The 24,493-nt window shown below is 38.7% G+C and overlaps 1 protein-coding gene across 1 annotated transcript; it reads left to right on the top strand.

The window, feature by feature from the left end:
- The first annotated feature begins 2,422 nt into the window (after positions 1-2,422).
- On the top strand, positions 2,423-15,127 carry MC1 (metacaspase 1). The gene is made up of 5 exons (XM_078584242.1): positions 2,423-4,253; positions 6,472-6,802; positions 7,227-7,347; positions 14,594-14,809; positions 14,900-15,127. Exons 1-5 carry the CDS (start codon positions 3,905-3,907, stop codon positions 14,957-14,959), a joined length of 1,077 nt encoding a protein of 358 aa, XP_078440368.1. The 5' UTR covers positions 2,423-3,904; the 3' UTR covers positions 14,960-15,127.
- Positions 15,128-24,493: the final 9,366 nt, after the last annotated feature.

Here is a 24,493-nt window from a genome sequence, read left to right as displayed (position 1 = left end):
ATCATGAGAATGAAATGTATAAATGCAAATTTTAACCTAAAATGCCATATTTCGTAGACATCGGCTCGCATCCTTCGTTCAAGCCAATAATTGATTTGAAACGTATTTCCATTCCAATATCCTTCGTTGAAGCCAATAATATTTCTTCAATATGTTATTCTCTCCCTTTTTTCCATTTGTCTTTTATGCTTTATAATTAGGAGATAACGAACACTTCAGAAAAAAGAAAAAGGAAAGCTTTATTTTTCCTTGTCAAGATTGAGCAGAGAGACTGACAAAAGATTTGTAGAAGTGTAAGGTTAACCTAATATGATGATCTTGGATGATAGAATACCCACTCTCCAAATATTTTGCTGGTGTTTTCAAAAAAAAATTCGTTCGCTTTTTCAATTTTCTTTGTCATGATCTAACAGAGGGACTCATAAAAGTTTGTTGAAGTGCAAGCTTTACCTGAAATTCCAGATTAATATGATGATCATGGATGATAGAAAACTGATCCAAAGAAAATCTCTTTGTTGATATTTATTTCACTATATTCTTCATTTTTCTTTGTATGCTTTAGATTTGGGGAAAAACTTAATTTCTCAAAAAAATATATATTTATAACTGTGGGGAAACGTGCCATGAAAAATCACTAGAGACTCTGAAGATATGTGATGCATCAATTTTTGTAAATCATGAATTTGTATACTTCTTGAACTGCCAAGCTTGATATTTGCATTGTAAAAGTAATTTTGTGACACAATTAAAGGGATGGCACAGTGTCTCTCCATAAGCCATCCGTGCCTTCTGATCTATAAATTTAACCCTGAACAATGTGAAACAAACCATACATGTCTTGAGATTTTCCAATCTGGTGTGAAATATGTTGGTTTTATAGTTTGATTTTGAGTTTGCGAATAGCTATGATCTAGACATTCAAGATGAATGTTGAATCTCGTGTATTTTTAGCCAATCATAGGGGAAAAAAAGGATTGAATTAAGGGATTTGAGAAAGCGAAGGACCAATGTTTGAGCCCAGATATATCAAAGCTAATTGATAATATGCTAATTGTTCTGTTGATATCATGCATGTTCTGTGTATTTGAATTTAAATGATCATGAGTGTGTTATCAAGCTTATAATGATTAAATTTACTTTTAAATCATATTTTAATTTTCTCAATTCTTTAGTTTTTCATCAAATTGTTTGACATCATGCTCATAATTTCTAAGCAAAAATCTATTATTGTTTAATTTTTTCAGGTCATGTTTGTAAACAAAAAGTATGATTTTTTTTGGAATTTTTGGAAACATTATTTAAGGAGTTTCATGTTTGTTCGAGTTTGCCTCATGTTGCCTTTTACTTTATCAGATTACAATTAATCATTGAGATGCGAATGATTACTTGCACTAATCATTGCAAAAAAGTTTCATTATGGCATGGTATATTGCAATGCCATGATGAGTCAATCACAAACTGATGGTTTGTTTTAATGCTTAATAACATGTGGCACTGATAAAGGAATAAATGTATCTGAAACAAACATGATGCAACTTGTTTATCGTCAAGATTTTGTACATTTAATTATTATTAAATGATCATTGATTATGATACACACCAAAATTGAATTCATCACTAAGTTAGTTGTACCTTTCCGTCTATCTCTCTCTCTACCCTCGACAATGACTGGACCGGAACCGGGACGGATCAATGCTAAAAACCAGGACTAGACTGGGACGGCCAAACCGTATGTGTGTGAGAGAGAGATAGGCAGAGATACAAGTGAGAGGCAGAGATAGAGAGATGGCAAATGTGTGTGTGTGTGTGAGAGAGAGAGAGAGGCAGAAAGAGAGAGGGAGTGAGAGAGAGAGGCAGAAAGAGAAAGGGAGTGAGAGAGAGAGGCAGAAAGAGAAAGGGAGTGAGAGAGACAGAAAGAGAGAGGGAGTGAGAGAGAGAGAGGCAGAAAGAGAGAGGGAGTGAGAGAGAGAGGCAGAAAGAGAAAGGGAGTGAGAGAGAGAGAGGCAGAAAGAGAAAGGGAGTGAGAGAGAGAGGCAGAAAGAGAAAGGGAGTGAGAGAGAGAGGCAGAAAGAGAGAGAGAGAGAGAGAGAGGGAGAGAGAGAGAGGGAGAGAGAGACAGACAGAAAGAGAGAGGGGCAAAAAGAGAGGGAGAGGGAGAGAGACAGAAAGAGAGAAGGAGAGGGAGAGAGAGAGAAAGACAGAAAGAGAGAAGGAGAGGGAGAGAGACAGAAAGAGAGAGGGAGAGAGAGAGAGAGAGAAAGAGAGAGAGAGAGAGACAGAAAGAGGGAGAGAAAGAGAGAGGAGAGGCAGAAAGAGGGGGAGAGAGAGAGAGAGGAGAGGCAGAAAGAGAGAGGGAGGGAGAGAGAGAGAGAGAGAGACAGAAAGAGAGAGGGAGAGAGAGAGAGGCAGAAAGGGGGGGGGAGAGAGAGAGAGAGAGAATACGTGTGTTTGAGTAACATTGTAAAAGTTAATAAAATGGAGTATAATAATAGTAATTGAGTTCTGGTCTTCGGTCCGGTCTGACTAACGGACCGGAACTGAGCCGGAACTTAGGTCAGGTCGCCGGCTTTAAACTTTAGAGTATCACTTACGTGGCGATCACCAATTGGTAGATACAATTTGTTTTCTAAAAGGCGGGTCACGATAAGCTGCGGCTTAAATTGCTCCGCTCAAGCTATTGAAATTTTCCTACTACCTTCCTAACGGTCAATAGCGCAGACGCGGTTCTCTCTCTCTCTCTCTCTCTCTCTCTCTCGCTCTCTCTTTCTCCCTCTCTCTCTACATATATATTGCTCTCTCTTTCTATTTTCTTTCTCTCTCCTTTCTCCCTTATTTTCTCTCTCTCTCTCTCTCTCTCTCTCTCTCTCTCTCTCTTCTTCTCTTTCGTTTTCCCCGCTTCTAATTATTCTTAATATACTTCTAATTACTCTTCCTAACGGTCTTTTCTTTTTTTCTTTCTCAATCTCAATCTAAATCTCTCTCTTGCTTTTTTTTCTGCTAAATCTCTCTCTCTCTCTCTCTCTCTTTCTCTCTCTCTCTCTTCTCAATCTCTATCTAACTCTCTCTTCTTTTTCTTCTCAGTCTATCAGACCCTCTCTCTCTTCTCAATCTCTATCTAACTCTCTCTTCTTTTTCTTCTCAGTCTATCAGACCCTCTCTCTCTTCTCAATCTCTATCTAACTCTCTCTTCTTTTTCTTCTCAGTCTATCAGACCCTCTCTCTCTTCTCAATCTCAATCTTAATCTCTCCCAGACTCCCCCTCTCTCTCTTCTTCTAAATCTCAATCTAAATCTCTCTCTCTCTAGCTTTCTTCTTTTCTGAAATATATATATATATATCTGTTCCCCTGCTTCGTCTTCTTCTTCCATCCCTCCCTCTCTCTTTTTCCTCAATCTCTCTTTCTATCCCCCTCTCTCTCTCTCTTCTTCTCCTCAATCTCTCTCTCTACCTCTCTCTCTCTTCTTCTCCTCAATCTCTCTCTCTACCTGTCTCTCTCTTCTTCTCTTCAATCTCTCTCTCTACCTCTCTCTCTCTTCTTCTCCTCAATCTCTCTCTCTACTCCTCTCTCTTCTTCTTCTTCTCCTCAATCTCTCTCTCCACTCTTTTTTTTTCTTCTTCTCCTCAATCTCTCTCTCCACTCTTTTTATTCTTCTTCTCCTCAATCTTTCTCTTTTTCTCTCTCTTCTTCTTATCCTTAATCTCTCTCTCCACTCTTTCTTCTTCTTCTCGTCAATCTCTATTTCTCTCTCTCTCTTCTTCCCCTCAATCTCTCTCTACCTCTCTCCCTTCTCCTCAATATCTCTCTCTCTGTTTCCCCCTTCTTCTTTTCAATCTCTCTCTCTTCTTCTTCTTCTTCTCAATCTTCCATCCATCTCTCTCTCTTGTTTCTCTCTCCGTGACGGCGATGGCGGCGGCGATGCTGATAAACTGCTCTCGCTGCCGCACGCCGTTACAGCTCCCCCCCGGCGGCGCCGCCTCCATCCGCTGCGCCATCTGCCACGCCGTCACCGCCGTCCTGGACACCCGCCAAGCTCCGCCTCCCCCTTCTGCTTACCACGCCCCGCCCAATCCCCCGCCGCCACGTGTGCCCCCTCCGCCGTCCCCCCACGGCCGGAAGAAGGCGGTGATCTGCGGCATCTCCTATAAATACTCGAGGCACGAGCTCAAGGGCTGCATCAACGACGCCAAGTGCATGAAGCACCTCCTCATCTCCCGATTCCACTTCCCCGAGGCCTCCATCATCATGCTCACCGGTACGTTGTTTGCCGAACATCTTGATTGTCTCGATCTTCGTTGCTTGATCGTGATTTGGATTCCGTGAAGAAATCCTACGATTCTTCTTATTTTTTGTATTTTTTTTTGAGTTCTTATCACGTTGGCTGGTTGATTTTCTTTGCTGATTGTTTCCGTCTTGATTGTCTCGATCTTCGTTGCTTTATCGTGATTTGGATTCCGTGAATAAATCCTTCAATTCTTATCATGCTCGCCGGTAGATTTGCCTTTTCTTCACTGTTTCCGTCGATCTTGATTGTCTCGATCTTCATTGCGTTTTTGTGATTTGGAATCCGTGAAGGAATCATTTAATTCTTATCATGCTTACTGGTATATTTACCTTCTCTTGATTATCTGGTTGTTTCTGTCTTGATTGTCTCGACCTTCATTGCTTGAGGGTGATTTGGAATCCATGAATAAATCCTTCAATTCTTATCATGCTCGCCGGTAGATTTGCCTTTTCTTCACTGTTTCCGTCGATCTTGATTGTCTCGATCTTCATTGCGTTTTTGTGATTTGGAATCCGTGAAGGAATCATTTAATTCTTATCATGCTTACTGGTATATTTACCTTCTCTTGATTATCTGGTTGTTTCTGTCTTGATTGTCTCGACCTTCATTGCTTGAGGGTGATTTGGAATCCATGAAGAAATCCTTCAATTCTTATCATGCTCGCCGGTAGATTTGCCTTTTCTTCACTGTTTCCGTCGATCTTGATTGTCTCGATCTTCATTGCGTTTTCGTGATTTGGAATCCGTGAAGGAATCATTTAATTCTTATCATGCTTACTGGTATATTTACCTTCTCTTGATTATCTGGTTGTTTCTGTCTTGATTGTCTCGACCTTCATTGCTTGAGGGTGATTTGGAATCCGTGAAGAAATCCTTCAATTCTTATCATGCTCGCCGGTAGATTTGCCTTTTCTTCACTGTTTCCGTCGATCTTGATTGTCTCGATCTTCATTGCGTTTTCGTGATTTGGAATCCGTGAAGGAATCATTTAATTCTTATCATGCTTACTGGTATATTTACCTTCTCTTGATTATCTGGTTGTTTCTGTCTTGATTGTCTCGACCTTCATTGCTTGAGGGTGATTTGGAATCCGTGAAGAAATCCTTCAATTCTTATCATGCTCGCCGGTAGATTTGCCTTTTCTTCACTGTTTCCGTCGATCTTGATTGTCTCGATCTTCATTGCGTTTTCGTGATTTGGAATCCGTGAAGGAATCATTTAATTCTTATCATGCTTACTGGTATATTTACCTTCTCTTGATTATCTGGTTGTTTCTGTCTTGATTGTCTCGACCTTCATTGCTTGAGGGTGATTTGGAATCCGTGAAGAAATCCTTCAATTCTTATCATGCTCGCTGGTAGATTTTCGTCGCTGATTTTTTCCGTCTTCGTTGCTTTATTGTGATTTGGAATCCGTGAAGAAATCCTCTTTTCTTTCTCTTTTTTCTGCAACTGAACTGCGAGATTGAACGTTTGTTTCCTTGTTTACTCCATCGCACCATGAAACTCAGAGGGATAATTTTCCTCAAAAAAAAAAACTCGGAGGGATAAAAAATCAGATTTCTGTCTGTTTCTATTTTAAAATCTCAATTATAGGTTGAAATTAAAAGTTTCGATGCTTGATCGTAGCATGAAATTAAAAATCAATTTTTCTGTCCGTTTGCTATTCTGGAATCTCAATTATTATTTAAGATTAAAATGTTAGATGCTTACAAAATCGTGAGATGTAGGAAAATCATTTAATTGTGCTTTTTTTGCTGTTCTGTGATCTCAACGATAACGCGGATTTAAATCATTTTGCCACTTCTTTGGCTTTTCTAAGAAGATCTCCACAAAAGCAAGATATTAAATCTTGTTACCGCTTTTTTGCTTTTCTAAGATATCAACAGGAATGCCCGATTAAACCTTCTGATGTTCACATGATCGCGAGATGAAATCCTCAGGGAAATCGTTTTTCTATATTTGTCATTCCGAGATTCCTAAAATAAAATGGGATTATACATTTTTACTGTTTATACGATCTTGCGATGAAATCGATGGAAAAATCTTTTAGTCTCTCACTGTCCTAAGATCTCAAGCCTAAGTCCAGACTAAATCTTTCAATCTTTACATGATCACCAGATGAAATTGCTTAATAATTCTATTCTTGTGTTCCACTCTCGTCTACTTATATTGAAAGCTGAATCGCAGAGGAAGAGCGGGATCCATACAAGATTCCGACGAAGCACAACATCAGAATGGCTTTGTTCTGGCTTGTGCAAGGGTGCCAACCAGGCGACTCGCTCTTTTTCCATTACTCGGGCCATGGTTCGCAGCAAAGAAGTTACAGTGGAGACGAAGTGGACGGATACGATGAAACCCTTTGCCCGTTGGACTTTGAAACACAGGGAATGATAGTTGACGATGAGATAAATGCTGCCATTGTTAAGCCTCTTCCTCGCGGAGTCAGGCTTCATGCTATTATTGATGCTTGCCACAGCGGGACTGTGCTCGATTTGTCCTACCTCTGCCGAATGAACAGGTCGGTTGTGGTATTCATTTCTTTGATTCAATTTCCATTTCTGTTCCTTTTAGGAGAAATCAGACTCGTGGAATAATATTTTTTCCTTCAGTTACATGCTTGTGTTGGAAGTAGGGGTATTATTGTACTTTTACCTGTAGGGTTTAAGGAACCCTTGTTTCTAGGGGGTGGGAAGTTCGTTGTTGGTTGATGAACAAATGATTGCAAAGTTCGTGTTTGTGTGTTCTTGATTGAACAAAGACGGACTTCCCATAGACGACTTATTCAAGAGTGGGGACTTTTGATTTTTCCCAATATTTCAGTATCTGTTTTTGTCTATGTTTTTCGGTTCTTTTTGTTTTTTTTATTATTGAAAAAGCTGATTTGGCTCTGTCCATGATGATAATAAGATATTACAGCGGATATTATTTACTTAAATGTGTAGGAGTGGACAATATGTATGGGAAGATCATCGGCCAAGATCCGGAATATGGAAAGGGACAAATGGAGGGGAAGCTATTTCCTTCAGTGGCTGTGATGATCATCAGACTTCTGCAGATACCGCGGTGAAGCCTTCTTCTCTTCTATTTGCATCTTTTCAAATGATATTTAAAATTTTAATGTTTAACTCAGCACAACAAATATTTTGACTGATAAAATGATGGAAATTTACCCATTCTAGTTTAGGACTTTGAATATAACTAACTAAAGTCAAAGTTGTCTTACGTTGACCAATTCGTCATCCCAAAATCTCATAGTCCTTGTTTAGACTATGATGAGATGATTCACGCATATGACGATGACACATTCACACATTCATCTAGTTTTCATCATGTATTATCTGGACTTTAATCACAATTCTTTTACTGAAATTATATTCCCCAGACCATTTAGTTTATTCTAAAGCTGCCGTTTAAAGGTGTTTTTGCTTTAGCATAATTAATTAGATATCTAATTATATTACAGTTAATGGAGTCATAACCTTTCCAACATTTGAACCTCGTCTGAGGACCTTGACCCCTTTCATTACTCATGTTGCAAAGTTTCTTTTACTTTCCATACACAAACATGAGTCTGACTGTCAGATCTTAGATCTTTTTTTTATATATTGTGTCTAGCCCAGTGGATTACAGATGTTCTTGGCTATTTACAAACTATTCTTCATTCAACATTAACTGGCTACCGAATATTATTATCTTTGGCTACACATAAATGAGAACCCAACTGAGTTATGCCCCTTGACTAGGACTCAGGGATTTGATCTGATTGTCCGAAAGATCAATCAGATTGAACATTCGATCTGATATCAGATGCAAACCCCGAGCCAACCATTGGGTGGGATCAACTTAAAAGATCTGGCCAGATGGTCGAATCAAATAACCTGGCCCAAATCAATTTGAAGCGTCCAGTTTGGGTCGGATCGGATCAAATTTCTGGATCTAAAATAAAATTCAATTTTATTTAATTTTTGTAAAAATAATTAGGAAACCGTCCTCTCTCTCTCTGTCTCTCACTTTCTATTCTTCTCTTTCACATATCTCTATCTCTCGCGCAGCCTCTCTCATTCTCTCTATCTCTCACCTTCTCTCTTGCTCTCTCATGTGGTCTTTCAGAGTCTCTCTCTTGCTCTCTTTCCTTCAGTCTCCCTCTGGCCTTCTCTCAGCACTCGGTCTCTTTCAGTCTGTCTCTCGCTCTCTATCGCCAAAATTTCTCCTTTTTTTTTAAAAAGTAAAACATTTTGAAAAAAATCTATTGCTCATTTATCATGCTTGAGGAAACATTTTAATAACTATCTTCCCACTTTATGAGTGTGAACAAGAAAACAATTCTTCTTACCTTGAAATGAAAGAGATTACAGGGTTTTATAGGGAGCCCTAATGGGCTGACTAGAGATAGGGCCTTAATGGGCTAACAGGAGAGAGAAAAATAAAGAAACATAATAATCATATCAACACTCCCCCTCAAGCTGGAGCGTGGATGTTTTCCACACCCAGCTTGGAACAGAGCTCCTCAAACCTAGGGGCATGAAGCCCTTTAGTGAAGATATCTGCAAGTTGTTCAGCGGACGGAACATATGGCGTGCAAAAATCTCTCGATTCAAGCTTCTCTTTGATGAAATGGCGATCGATCTCAATGTGCTTTGTACGATCATGCTGAACGGGGTCATGAGCAATGCTAATCGCCGATTTGTTGTCGCAGAACAGCTGGACAGGGAAGATGACTGGACACCGTAGCTCACGAAGAAGCTGGGTAATCCAAAGTGCTTCACACAGACCATGCGCAAGGGCACGGAACTCCGCTTCAGCACTTGATCGGGAGACCACTTTCTGCTTCTTGCTCCTCCAAGTAATCAGATTGCCGCCCAAGAAGGTGCAATATCCAGATGTGGACCGACGATCAACCACAGAGCCAGCATAATCTGCGTCGGTGTAGACTTCGAGACGCAGGCCGGTATGACGATGAAACAATAGTCCACGGCCAATGATGCCCTTCAGGAAACGGAGGAGACGATGAGCAGCATGAAAATGGCTCCTGTGAGGAGTCTGCATAAACTGACTCAGAACACCCACTGAATATGCAATGTCCGGACGAGTGTGGGTGAGATAAATCAGTTTGCCCACAAGTCTTCTATATGGTCCAGGCTCAGCAAGCTCCTCATCCGCATCGGCACCAAGTCGATGGTTCGCATCAATTGGTGTCGAAGCAGGCTTGGAGTCCTCCTTTCCAAGCTCACAGAGAAGGTCCACCGTATACTTTCTCTGACAAATAAAGATCCCGCTCAAAGAATATGCCACCTCTATGCCAAGAAAGTACCTCAACGGGCCAAGATGGCGAATAGCAAATTCCAACGAAAGATACATAGCCAGCTCCGTAATGGTCGCCGTATCATCACCCGTAAGAATGATGTCATCCACGTACACAAGAAGAATAGCGACTCCCCCTGACGTGGGATGGCGGTAGAAGAGGGTGTGATCTCCATTACACTGACGGTATCCACGGCGCTTCATGGCCATCGTGAAACGACCAAACCACGCTCGAGGAGATTGCTTCAAGCCATATAGTGCTTTCTTCAGGCGACAGACAACCAACTTTGGAGACAACGGCACTAAGTGTAGCCAGGAGGTAATGCCATGTAGATCTCCTCAGTCAAATCACCATGCAGAAAAGTGTTCTTCACATCATATTGTTGCAAAATCCAGCCACGATCCGCAGCAAGGGCCAATAAGATCCGCACCGTATTCAGCTTGGCGACGGGGGCAAATGTCTCCTGATAATCAATTCCATGCTTCTGAGTAAACCCTTGCGCCACAACCCGGGCTTTGTGCCTCTCGATAGAACCGTCGGAATTATGCTTCACAGCATACACCCAACGGCTACCCACTAGATGCTTCCTGGCCGGTAGAGGAACCAGATCCCACGTCTCATTTTGAGCAAGAGCATGAAGCTCCTCCGCCATAGCCTGACGCTAATGCGGAAACGAAAGGGCAATGTCCACCGTCTTTGGAAGGGAAGTGGCATCAAGTGAGGTGAGAAGGGCATGATAGGATGGTGAGAGACGGTGAGATGAGATGGATGCCTCTAATGGATAGAGAGGAGAAGAACGAGACGAGGGCAGCACGGCTAATGAGGAGGTTTCTGGAGGGGTGGAGGAAGAGGGAGGCGGGACAGCTGGAGAAGAAGAAGCAACCCGAGGTTTTCGACAAGCAAGAGTAATACCGTAGCGTTTTTCAGGCGGGCAGCGACGTATAGGAAGCGGTGGAATCAAAGAAGTTTCGGCAGAAGAGGGGAATTCAGCAGCAGGGACAGGAGTCTCCACAGGAGGGACTGAGACGGCGGCCGGAGACGGGTCGGGAGGCACAATCTCTGGAGGAGCAACAGGAGGAGACACTTCTGTCGGGGCCGGCGAAGAGGGACTAGAGACGGATGACGGAGGAGATGGTGGAGGAAGAATTAGGAATTCAAGTGGATCGGATGGAGATGTGGACGATGGTGGTTCTGGAGAAGAGGAGGAATAGTAGGGAAGAAATTCATCAAACGTGGCATCTTTGGTGACGACAAACCGACAAGAGGGTGGATGATAGCATAAATACCCTTTTTGGGTGGAAGAATAACCAACAAACACACATTTGATAGCACGAGGATCCAGTTTATCACGACCAAGGTGATGGTTAGGCGCATAGCAGACACATCCAAATACACGAGGGGTGAGATTAGTTCGGAGAGAGAGAGTGGGAAAGACATGCTGAAGACGGTCAATAGGAGTGGAATAGTCAAGCACTCGAGACGGAAGGCGGTTGAGGAGATGGATGGCGGTGGAGACGGCTTTCCCCCAAAAATATTTGGGCACATGCATATGGAAGAGAAGGCTCCGAGTCATGTCAAAAATGTGGCGGAATTTTCTTTCGGCAACGCCATTTTGCTGGGGTGTATAAGGGCAAGAGGTTTATAATGCCTTTGTCTCGAAAGAAAGTGCTTAACGAAGTGTTAACGTAGTCTTTAGCATTGTCGGAGCGGAAGCGACGAATTGATGTAGAAAATTGAGTCTGGACAAGTGAGTCGAATTGAGGAATGACACGTGATATCTCCGATTTGTTCTTTAAGAAATATGCCCACGTGAAACGAGTTGCATCGTCAATGAAGATGCATAGCCATCGAGAGCCGGAAGTGCTGTGAATAGGGGATGGTCCCCACACATCGGTGTGAATAAGGGAGAATGGGGTCAAAGAATGAGAAGAAGAGATAGGATACGTAGTGCGATGATGTTTCGCAATTCGACAAGCATTACAAACAAAACGGTCCACAGAATGGCCTTGAAAAAGTTTGGGGAAAAGACGATAAAGAGTAGCAAAAGAGGGATGGCCGAGACGTCGATGAAGAAGCCACAAACGCTCGTGGGAAGTCGAAAGGGAAACTGCCGCAACAGCAACAGCAAAAGAAGTCGAACAAGGTCGAACAAGATAGAGCCCCTCATGCTCCTCAGCAATGGAAATCGTCCTCCCCGACACCTTATCACGATAAAAACATGAAGTAGGAGAGAATGTAAGGTCTTGGTTCAAGTCGCGAACAAGGCTAGATAAGGAGAGAAGATGATGAGTAAGACGTGGAACATGAAGAACTTTAGGTAGATGCATAGAAGAGAAAATAGCCACACGTCCAATACCCGCCACGGTGAGAAGATCGCCGGAGGCTGTTTTGACTTTGGAGGATCCAGGGACGGGTTTATAAGTCACAAAGGCTCTTGGATTAGGAGTCATGTGGGCGGTGGCACCGGAATCAAGGAGCCAAGTAGAAGAGAAAGGAGAATGGCCAGAAGGGGATGGAGGTGTAGGTAGACCGGTGGACATACCTGCGTGGGCCAAGGAGCATGATCCCACGACTGGAGGATCCAGCAATTGGCGTAGACGTTCCATTTCTTCCGGAGTAAAGCTGGCGGGCGAGGGCGGGGGAAGACCATATGGCATAGGTACTTGACCCGGAGTAGGCACGGGACCGGCAGCAGGTGCGACAGTAGCAAGGTTACTCTGCTGCATGCGTTTCCGTTGAAGCTTGTAGCACGTCTCCTTAGAGTGACCTCGCTTCTTGCAGTAATTGCAAAACAGCGAAGGATCACCCTTCGGAGAATCCTCCGTCCGAGCAGTCTGACCACGCGGCAAAGAACTGGGTGGTGTAGTCGTCGATGGGCGCACAGACGAAGAGGACTGAGCTACAAGTGCCGAAGCCGAGTTCTGGGCCTGCTGAAAGCGAGATTCTTCAACCCTCACACTGCGGAGCGCATCCTTGAAGGTAGGACCAGTCTCCCGATGTATAAGCTGAGCCCGTACCGCTTCATATTCCGGGTTCAGTCCCATAAGAAACTGGAAAACCCGAAGTTGAAGAGTATATTTGCGGTCCACCGAATGAGGGTCGGGCGGCATGTAGTGGTCAATCTCATTCCACAACGAAATGAGCTCCGTACTGTACTCCATGATAGACCGGTCTCCTTGAGGCAGGTTGGCGGCCCGATGCACCAATTCGTACAGAGTCGCAATGTTGTGCTTCTTGGAGTGGCTCTCGAGTGCCACTTCCCAGACCGCCCGAGCCGACTCTAGAGACAGGAATTCACCTTTAACACTGGGTGAAATACTGTCCAAGAGCCAGCGATGAACTACCCCCTCAACGTCCAGCCAGTCATAATACTTGGGATCGGTCCGGGGAGGTCCGTCTTCTAGAAGATGGCGCATGAGACGCCCCTTTAAAGTGATCTGGACGTACTGGCGCCATTGCAGAAGATTAAATCCAGTAAACATACCATCCAGAGGCATCCTAGGCAGAGAGAATGGCCCAGGAGAGGACGACCAATTCCCGGACTCAAGAGGCACTGCAGCTGCATGTGGCGTAGATACCAGCGTCGAGTCTGGCGTAACAATGGAGGTCTGGGCTTCTGGCGAATCAGCAGCAACCGGATTCGTCATTGTAGAATCCGGTGGCTCAATCAGAGTAGATCACAGTCAGAAGGTGCTGAACCAGCCGCAAGAAACAACTGCACCGAGCGGTGGGATCTGCAAGAGCTGATGGCTCGACTGAGGCAGATACACGGCGCGGCGGATGCGGCTCGCGGCACGGACCGAGGCAGGTCGATGCGGACCGAAGCACGCGGCTGTGCGCGGCTGGCTGCTGCGCGCGCCGGGAGGCTTCGCGCGGCGGGCGACCGTGCGCGGCTGGCAGCTGCGCACGGCGGGCGGCTGCTCACGCCGGGCTGCTGTGCGCGGCGGGCGACCGTGCGCGGCTGGCAGCTGCGCACGGCAGGCGGTTGCTCGCGGCGGGCGGCTAGTGGTTGCTCGCGGCGGGCGGCTGGCTGTTGGGCGTGGCAAACTGCTGCACGCGACCCCCGGTGCAGGATACGGCAGACGGCGATGGACCGGAGCGCGAGATCAGGCGGTCGTGAGAACCGCCAGAGATCGGAGCGCAAGGTCAAGCCCAGGAAACCCAGATTAGGGTTAGGGTTAGGGCTCTGATACCATGTGAACAAGAAAACAATTCTTCTTACCTTGAAATGAAAGAGATTACAGGGTTTTATAGGGAGCCCTAATGGGCTGACTAGAGATAGGGCCCTTAATGGGCTAACAGGAGAGAGAAAAATAAAGAAACATAATAATCATATCAACAATGAGCATACATTGTTTAATGTTCTTTCATTGCTCATCATCACGTCGACACATTTTCTTAAAAAAAATCATTACTTCGGCTAGTTAAATGTTCTACACAAAGCCATTTGTTCTATAATTGGACCTTATTTCATTTCCTGGTTGTTCTTCGAGCATACAGTTGCTTTTTTTAAAAAAAGTAAAACATTTTGAAAAAAATCTATTGCTCATTTATCATGTTTGAGGAAACATTTTAATAACTGTCATCCCACTTTATGAGCTTACAGTTGTTATTTATGTATTAAGCCATTTGATGTCCACACGAAGTCATTTGTTCTATAATTGGAGCTTATTTCATTTCCTGGTTGTTCTTGGAGCTTACAGTTGCTTTTTAAAAAAAAGTAAAACATTTTGAAAAAAATCTATTGCTCATTTATCAAGCTTGAGGAAACATTTTAATAACTATCTTCCCACTTTATGAGCATACATTGTTTAATGTTCTTTCATTGCTCATCATCACGTCGGCACATTTTCTTTAAAAAAAATCATTACTTAGGCTAGTTAAATGTTCTTTCATCGCGTCTACTCGTTTTCTTAAAAAAAAAAAATCATTACTTTGACTCATCTATTATTTACTATTCCTGGAAAACTCTGCTAACCCAATTGATCTTCCACACCATATAATCAGGCTCTCTCTAGGATTACCTCAACTGGGGCAATGACATTTTGTTTCATCCAAGCGATTGAGCGGGGCCAAGCAGGCACGTATGGAAGCATTCTAAATTCCATGAGAGAAACCATTAGAAATGCAGGAAGATCGGGCGGCGGCGGTGGTGGCGGGATCGTCACCGACATAATCACCATGCTTATCACTGGTGGAAGCATTGGTGGTGGGTTCACTCAGGTTGGTTTGGGCTTGCCCTTCAAAATCAAAAAGCCAAATTTTGATTCCCAATTTTAATCTTAATTATTTCTTAATTTTTTTGTCAATCAGGAGCCCCAGTTGACCTCTTGTGAGCCATTTGATGTCTACACTAAGCCATTTGTTCTATAATTGGAGCTTACTTCCATTTCCTGGTTGTTCTTGGAGCTCACAGTTGCTATGTATGTACAGTTGCAATCCAGGTGCCCTTCTTGATGTCTGAATTTTATTGAACTAGCTTAGATATATGTAAAGTCTCATGGAATTTTATTGATTAATAATATTTAAGTTTACACTTGATTGCTTTCCTTGTTTTGCTCTCAATGTTAGTTACACAAATGTGGATAATTGTTATTTAAGAATACTGTGGTAATTAAGAAATACTTTCCTTGTCAAAGTCAGATACTGTGGTAATTAAGTGATATTTAAGAAATTCATTTTTGCAATAAAGAAAAGTGGTTGTTAGTGTATTTATTTAACTATGCAATTATGTTTGCGCCGTGCTTGCCGATAAATTTCAAAGAAGCATTCACTCCAAGAGAGCCCTATTTATTTTCATCTATGGCTCATTTTATTGATTAATAATATTTAAGTTTTCACTTGATTGCTTTCCATGTTTTGCTCTCAATCTTAGTTACACAAATGATGGTAATTGTTAGTCAAAGTCAGATACTGTGGTAATTAAGTGATATTTTAGAAATTCATTTTTGCGATAAAGAAAAGTGGTTGTTAGTATATATATATTTAACTAGGCAATTTCTAAGAAGCGTTCACCCCAAGAGTGCCATATTTATTGTCATTATCGTACTGTTTACACTGTCTAAGAAGCTGTTAATGATATTCTCTTAAAAGATATTCGGCTTCAATCTACATGGGGAAAAAATTCATTAGCATTTGATAATTATATTAAATTAGATAATTATATTCCTAATTTAGAGAATTTAATATAATTATCAAATTCTCTTTTATTCTTTTTCAACATTTTTCTTAAATAATTTAAAGACCACAGTTTTATTTGTTATAGCTATCCAAATCACAGTTCATGCATTTATCTAAAACTTATTTAATTTTGCTTTATTCTCTCAGCCCATCCAATTAGTTGATTTATTCTCGCACCAAAATGTTTCTCCTATTAAATTAGATAATAAGATTCCTAAATTAGAGGATAATTAAATATAATTTTAAAATCTCTTTTATTCTCTTTCAAACCTTTTTCTTAAATAATTTAAAGACCACAGTTTTATTTGTAATACCTATCCAAATCACAATTCATGCATTTATCTAAAACTTATTTAATTTTGCTTTATTATCTCGGCCCATCCAATTAGTAGTATCTATTCTCTCAGCCCATCAAATTAGTTTTTTTTTTCATGGTAATGTCTTAAGATTGTGATTTCAAAAGAACGATAGTGACAATTAATGTCTTTTTTTCATGCTAAAACGTTTCACATCATATTAAATTTTAGCCTAAAGTACAAGCCCCTTTTTTATCCCTTCTCAAGTGAGCTTAAATTCTTCCTAAAATCGTTTCTATATAAAGTCTTATAAAGAATTGTTTTAGGTTTTCCCAGGATAAATGTTAAACAGTAATTTTTCTTTCAGAAAATATTTCTCAGATATTTCTTTAAAAAAATAATATGTATTCAAAAAGGTCATATCTAAGTGATATTCAAGAAACATATTTTGGAAAACCATCTTAATGAGTTAATCCTCTTAGATGCTTAGAGATATTCACCGAGTCCTCTAAAAATGACAAGATGATTTATATTGTATGTAAGATGATTTAATGATTTGAATACAAGTTTGATGAAAAGTATTACAAATGGAGTTATAATCTTGAAATACACTTATCGCGATTGTAGTTAACATAAACATGTGGTTTCATGACTCGGCTAACAATTTAATGTTTCAAATACACTTATCTCTCTTGATGAAAAGTATTACAAATGGAGTTATAATCTTGAAATACACTTATCTCAATTGTTGTTAACATAAACACTTGTGGTTTCATGACTTGACTAACAATTTAATGATTTGAATGCGAGTTTGATGAAAAGTATAACAAATGGAATTATAATCTTTAAATGCATTCATCTCAGTTGAAGTTAGCCTAGTAATGATAGCATGTTTCTTGGAAGACAATATCCCCGATAATTCAATATCCCTAATTTCTTACAGAGCATTAGGAATTTTCTGCTGATTATCATGTTTTTATGTATATGATACTCATCTGAACACATTTCTTATTAATTGACTGGAGACCAAGTTTTTTGATTTTCCGCAGAGATAAAATAATCATATGCAGTTGTGATTAATAGAGTGCATCGCCTTTCATGCATTAACCTTGAAAAAATCTTTTGATCAATATAATTCACTTAAGTCTTTGTTAGCCAATCAAGAATTGTTTTTTAGTTAAATTTAATAAATTATAAAAAGGAAATGACACGATCCATGAACCCATCTAAGAACAAACTATCTACACACCAAATACACTATATATGTTTTTATGTAGAAGGTATTTTTTAATCAGGTGATCAAACTTATGTTAACATAGCTTGAAAAACCTGTTGCAAAGATCAATTGGCAAAATTTAGGTAATTAAGAGAACTTAATTGCCCTGATTTCATGCACAAAGTTTCCATCAATCTTCTAATCACATTAACTAAGAGAACTTTTTGTTGTTAATAAGGGGATTACTTTAAAATATCGGATTACATTAACCATCATCTCAACCAATAATCTTCATGACAGCCAAGTACATCATTAATTATTGGATGAATAAATAATCATCATTGGGCATATTTCCCACTTATTCACGTGTCTTCAATGGGGTATAAATTAAGAACTTTAGGTGGTTATGAAAAAAATTTAGTGTATTGTTTTTCATGCACAAATCTTACAGAATTTTTTAGAGTTTAATAGCTCATAAAAATCTGAAGAAACAATATGCAGTTTATGATAGTAAATCAACATATATAACTTTAAATAATTTAATTACATGACCCATAATCCCAACCAGGAACCAAGCATCAACAGAAAAACAATACATTACTAACGTTTGAACCACAAAAATATATAATTTTTTGAGATTAATGCCTCACTGTTTCACGGCCAAACATTATATAAATATGATATACAAACACTACAAAAGATTAAGAATTTACATAAATACAATTGAAAATTGGAATCAAGTCGTACCGTACAATTTCTTGTTTTAGTATAATGACTCACTACTTCGCCTCCAAACATTAGATAATGTGATACGCAGAGAACACACAAAACCAAACATTTACATCAATACAATTAAAAAATGGAATCAATTTGATCCTTTGGATCTTTTGATTTACTATATTGCCTCACTGCTTTTCCTCCAAACATTAGATAAATTTCATGCATAAACACTACAAAATATAATCAATTTACATTAATCAAATCATAATTGGAGTCCAGTTTTAATTTCCATTTTATTGACAAACAATAACAGATCGTTGTTTTGCCGCCAAACAGTAGATAATCTGATACATAAATGCTACAAAACACCAACAACTTTCATTGATTATAAAACAATGAATCACTTTGATCGTCTTGATTTCTTGATTGGTAAAAATGTCTAATTGCTTTGTGAGTATCTCAAAATTAAGGTTTAAACTTGTTGTTGGTATTATTTTTGAGATTATTCAATGAAAATATAAACTTATGCTCACTTAGTAATCTTAGTTAGTGGTGAGTATGAATCGTCCCCACAGGGAACAGTGATTAAGGATTTAATATTCTTAATATGCAAATTATTGAGATGATAAAAGATAATTAGTAAATGCAAAATAAAGTGACTAGAAAATATGAGGTAATATAGTGATATTAAGTCAAGGAGAGTAGTTAGTAGATAGTGATAATTCAGGTTTGAGAAGATTGAGTGAATGCGATAATGAAATAATGATGATGTGAAGGTGGTAAGACATGATTTGGATAAGGTATGAATGAGCTGGAATGGCAAGATGTGTTGTGAAAATGAACTAAGCTGCCGACAATGTGGAGAAAGAAAAATGTAAGACGAAGATGATTACCATAGATCCTTACATTCCACCAGCATCACAGCGATTTATGAGTGCCAATAAGTTTCCTCTCGTCGATGTTGTCTTTCAACACACACAGAGTCCCAATGATAACATGAAAATAGGATCTCATAGAGAGCTAATTTTTTCATATTTTTAGGATTTTATTGCGTAAAAATATTAATTTTTAATGCATGTTATCATGATTTTAGCTTAAAACAAGAATTTCCTTAAATTTCAAAGTAAATGATGTATTTGACAAATAATTAGGTCAATTTGGACATTTTTAATGGTTTTTAAATCATCATTCTAAGGATTTAAATGCTTTTAAATTGACCTATTTCTATAAATCAAATAAAATAAAAACAATAAAACTTATTTTAGACGCTATTAGGACATCTTTTCGCATTATTAACCTTTTTCTTTCATTTTATTTCAAAGTATTTCTTTTACAAATGTTTTTTTTAAATAGACTGGCCCTTATTGGGCCAGTTTTCGGCTCTAACTATGCTTATGAGCGCAAGGCTCACGAACGAGGCGATCCGCACGCAGCGCCGTGCGAGCTAATCAGAAGGAAGAGCCACAGCTTTCCGTGTGTGACACGCACGTGCCCGATCCCGTGCGTGTCGCGCACAGAAAGAAGACACGGGAAGGCTCAACGAGCCAGTGGCATCGCGTCGTACGCCCACCATACGACGCGAATCAGATAGAAGTTCTAACATAATCGGAAGATGCTGTTCTTCCGATTCTGCGGCGATAAATAGGAAGAAATGTGAAGATTTCAGATCATTCTTGATTTTTCAAGCTGAAGGAATGGTCGCTTAGCCTCCTTCAAGACTCAGGAATCAGCCCGAGCAATTTGGAGCCTAATTCGAAGATGGATTCTGCAGATCCGGCGCCGCAATTTCCAGCTCATTCAAGCCAAATTTCTTGAAATTTATGGGCATGCGTTGCGCGGAATCAAGCCCTATCGAGACTCTGAGTGTTTCTGGTATCTCTAGGCTGACTTAGGATGCATTTTTACATTTCATTTTGCACTTTAGTATTCTCAAATTTTCGATTTCGTTCACATTCGTCGTTTCTTTTATTTGTGAAATAAATCGTCTTATTTGTAGATTTCAGTTCATTTTAAAATCATACGTTCTTAATCGATTATAGACTTGCAATATCGAACATACTTGCCTATTGAGTTGCATAAAAATCGTGAATAGAATTCACGACACCGTGCTCCTTGAATAAGCAAATCGTGACTCGTATTCACGATTTGCTATTTGAGGATATTTACACAATTTCGGATTACTCGGTATAAAATAAAAATATATAAAAAATTCTCTTAATAATAGCATAAGCATTAGTTCTTTTATTCTTTAAAAATAGCAAAGCACCTGATAAATAAAACTAATTAAAGAAATACACTAAAATGGAGTCAAACCTATTTTAGAAATAGATCTGAAATTCATTAAAAAGAACAAAAAAATTTATATAACCTAAACAATCAAAGACTTTAAATCAAATAAAAATATAAGGTTAAGTGATTTGAAATCTCTGTTAATCAATAACAGAGAATTATCAAAATCACTTAACTTCAAGAGGATAAAATGTTAGTAAAAATTCACAAGTACTAGCATTCAAATAAGAAATTAAAGCATCAGTTCATTTAGATTTCAAGTTCAAAACCCTAATTAGAAACAAAATTGATTATTTCCTATCACCTCCCTAGGGTTCGACCTCTTACTTACACATTCAGGGACATAAAAATTTTAGTGATTAAGCTCGAAAAATCCCTAAATAACAACATATATAAACGTAATTTTTGAGCCTATCAACCAATAACACCCTTAATGGATCTAAAAAGCTTGTTATCTTTGAATCAACCCACATGAGTAGAAACCAAGTTTAAAAATGATTTGAACAATGATCCACACCTCCATCTATATCAGAGGGTATAGATGGAAATAGGGACGAAGACAAACCAACTCTAGAAATTTCAGCTCAAGCAGACCTCTAGATTGTCAGATATATTGCGCCTTGAAGTTGGAGAATCCTAGTTGTCCATTTGTTCTCTCCCCTCATCCCAGTACTAGCGCTTCCTTTTTTTGTAATTAAGTCATCCAATTGTCAGCTATTTAATCATTGGCGTGATTGCCTAGTCTTCCACAATCGGGTGCTCCAGGAAATCCGCGTTTACTTACACAGAGGAAAAGACAAAAAAAGTAGATTTATTTATTTTTTAATCATTGCACGAGGTGGCGCCGCATTGCCACGTAACTAGATTCCCCCCTTTCACTTTTTTCTAGCAAATGACGTGCTATCATGAGTCATTCGCATAAAGAAAAGGGAAATATTCCCTCACCATTACTTGACATGGCATGCATTTCCGTGTGTCACAATTGTTGACTTCTCTTTTATCTTTTTATTCTTTTCTCTCTTGATTATCGCTTAGTATTTATTGTGATTAAAATCACATTTTTTCCTTCTGCTCCATGTCGCCCTAGCAAAAAAAAAGAGAGATTGTCAAGTAGTGATTGACGCATTATGGCATTGCGATTCGTGATGTCATAATTGAGGCTTTTGCAATGATTAAATCAGCTGATCATTACGGATACTCATGATAAGTTGGTATTCGACGAATTGAATGGCAACACGTGGAGGGCGCATACTCAAACCAAAAGGTAGATTAATAAATCATTCTTATATAAATACTAAATCATAAAATATAATTAATATATATTTTGACTTAAAAATTTCATCTCTCTGAATATGAGTTCCAAAAATCCATTAAAATTTATTCTTTATCAGGATGTGATGGTGTAAAAGTCCTTAAAAATATGATTAGGTCCACAACCATTTTAATGCATAAAAGTGTAAATTTCTCCAAACTAGCCTTATTTTTTGTGTTATCACTTTGCCTCCCATGATTGGATAATTCTGATACACAACACAGAAAAAACCCAACACTTTCATTGATACAATCAAAAAAGGAATCGGGTTGATTATTTTGATTTCTTGATTGAGAATAATGCCTCACTAATTTTCCTCCAAATATTGGATGAATCTGTTACATAGACAGTGCAAAAACCAAGCTATTTAATTCAATACAATTAAAATTTAGAATCGAGTTGGTCCTTATAGTTTCTTGATTGACTATAATGCTTCACTACTTTGTGTAAAAAATATGAGATAAATATTATGCGCAAACACTATAAAATTAGATTAATGAAAGTGGATTCAAATTGGAAATTAGATTTATCAATTGGCAATAAAATGACATTGCTCTAAAGTCAAACTATTATATAAATTTGATACACAAAAACTACAAAAAGCCAACAATGTTCACTTATGGGACTAAAAATTGGAATTGAGTTGGACCTTTGGATTGACTGTAACTTTTCACTATTTTGGCTCCAAACATTACACAAATCTGATACACAAAAATTTCACGAGTACAATTAAAAAATGGAATAAAGTTGTATCTTTTTGATTTCTTGATTGACTATGTTGTGCCACTGCTTCCTTTCAATACATTAAATGAATTTGATACCTAAGCACTACAAACAATGCCCAATCATACAAATAAAAATGGAATTAAGTTAATTTTTTTGATTTATAGATTGACCATAAAATGTCAATTGCTCCCAAATCTAAATATTAAATACATATGATACACCAACACCAAAAATGGTTTAGAATTTCCATGGATACAATTAAATGTGGAATAAAGTTGGACCTTTTGATTTCTATAATTGACAATAAAAGGCTATTTCTCTTAAATCCAAATATTAGTCAAATCTGATACACAAACACCAAACTATTTTAAGAATACCAACCAATACAATTAAAAATGAATTAAAATTGAACCTTTTGATTTCACTGGTTTACGAGAAAATGCCAGTACTCTCAACTTCAAAATATTAGATAAATATTATTTACAAACACTACAAAGCACCAAATAATATCCATCAATGCAATTGGAAAATGGAATAAATTTGGAACTTTTGATTTCCTTAATTGAAAATAAAATGCCACTACTCTCAAGTTGAAACTATTAGATAAATATTATACACAAACAGTACAATGAACCAAGAATTTCCATCACCACAGTAAAAAAATGTAATAAAGTTGGACATTTTGATTTCCCTAATTGAAAATAAAATTCCAGTACTCTCAACTTGAAAATATCTGATAAATCTTATTCACAAACACTACAAAAGCGCCGAAAATTTCCATCAATACAATTTAAAAATGGAAAAAATGAACCTTTTGATTTCCCTAATTGACAATAAAAGTTCACTACTCTCAAATCAAAAGTATTCGATAAATCTCATACACAGACACTACAAAGAACCAACGATTTCCATCAATACATTTAAAAAATGGAATAAAGTTGAACCTTTTGATTTCCCTAATTGACAATAAAAGTTCACTACTCTCAAATAAAAGAAATTAGATAAATCTTACACACAAACATTACAATGAACCAACAATTTCCATAAATACAATTAAAAATGGATTTATATTGGACCTTTAAATTTATTTATTGACAATTCAAGTTTAATGCTGTCCCATTAAATCCCCACATCTATAATTTAATAATCACCTAACATTGACTTTGCAGTTGGGTAGATGAGCAAATGCGATGTGACTACATCAATGGGTGTGGTCGCCGCTATCCCCACTTGGCGGAGTCGCCGAGAGTGAGTCCCGTCACCGCGGTGAGCGTAACCTCCCAAAATAGCAGAGTTAGTAAAGCGGCGGTGACTTTAACACCCACACCACGCGCTTTAAACTTCGGCGGCTTCAAGGCCGCGATCCGACGATCTTGCGCAAAGATCCTGACCGTTGAATTAAGATCGGACGATTTTAAACGATCCAACGACAACATCAAGGGAATATAAGTATATATTTATAAACATTTTTATATAGCCCATTGGGAAATTGGGTATTTCATAATTTATAGCCCATACTTTTCTACGGACATATTATTTAAATACAATGAATAATTTAAAATTTTAATTTTAATTTATCTTCTATTTGGTCTTAGAAGATCAACACCGTCAGAATCATATCCGACGGTTGAAAAAATGGCAATCAGCAATTATTAAGAAATAATTACTAGTTAGTACTGGCGCTGCTTCCAACCTCCCACACCACTGATAACACCGGTCAGGAGCGAAGATCCGGACCGTTGAAATCATATCTGACGATTCAGAATGAGCCGATGACAACAACAAGAAAAATACTAAATGACTATCTATATAAACATTTTTAAATTAGCAATTTGGCAATTGAATGTTTTATAATGTTATTGCCCATACTTCCTTAATTTACAATTATTTTAACAAGAAAAAATCATTTAAAACATGGAAAACTTTCTTTTCAATCTTAGATGAAACTATGTTTTGTATTAAAAATATTACTATTTTCTCAATCTCCTCTTCAATATAAGTCCTAGATTATTAAAAAACGAATATTGTTTATTTCTTAAATAAGCCATCGGCGCGGGTCTATAAGAACGAGAAATCGACGATCACAACCGTTGATCTCAGATCCGACGGCTGTAAAAAAATCCAATGACATCATAAAAAAACCATTAAATAGTAAAATACCAGTCAAC

This window comes from Wolffia australiana, chromosome 12, assembly GCF_029677425.1.
Source record: "Wolffia australiana isolate 7733 chromosome 12, ASM2967742v1".
Taxonomy (NCBI): domain Eukaryota; kingdom Viridiplantae; phylum Streptophyta; class Magnoliopsida; order Alismatales; family Araceae; genus Wolffia; species Wolffia australiana.
Note: the sequence above shows the minus strand (reverse complement) of the source record. Positions and strands in the feature narration are given on the sequence as shown.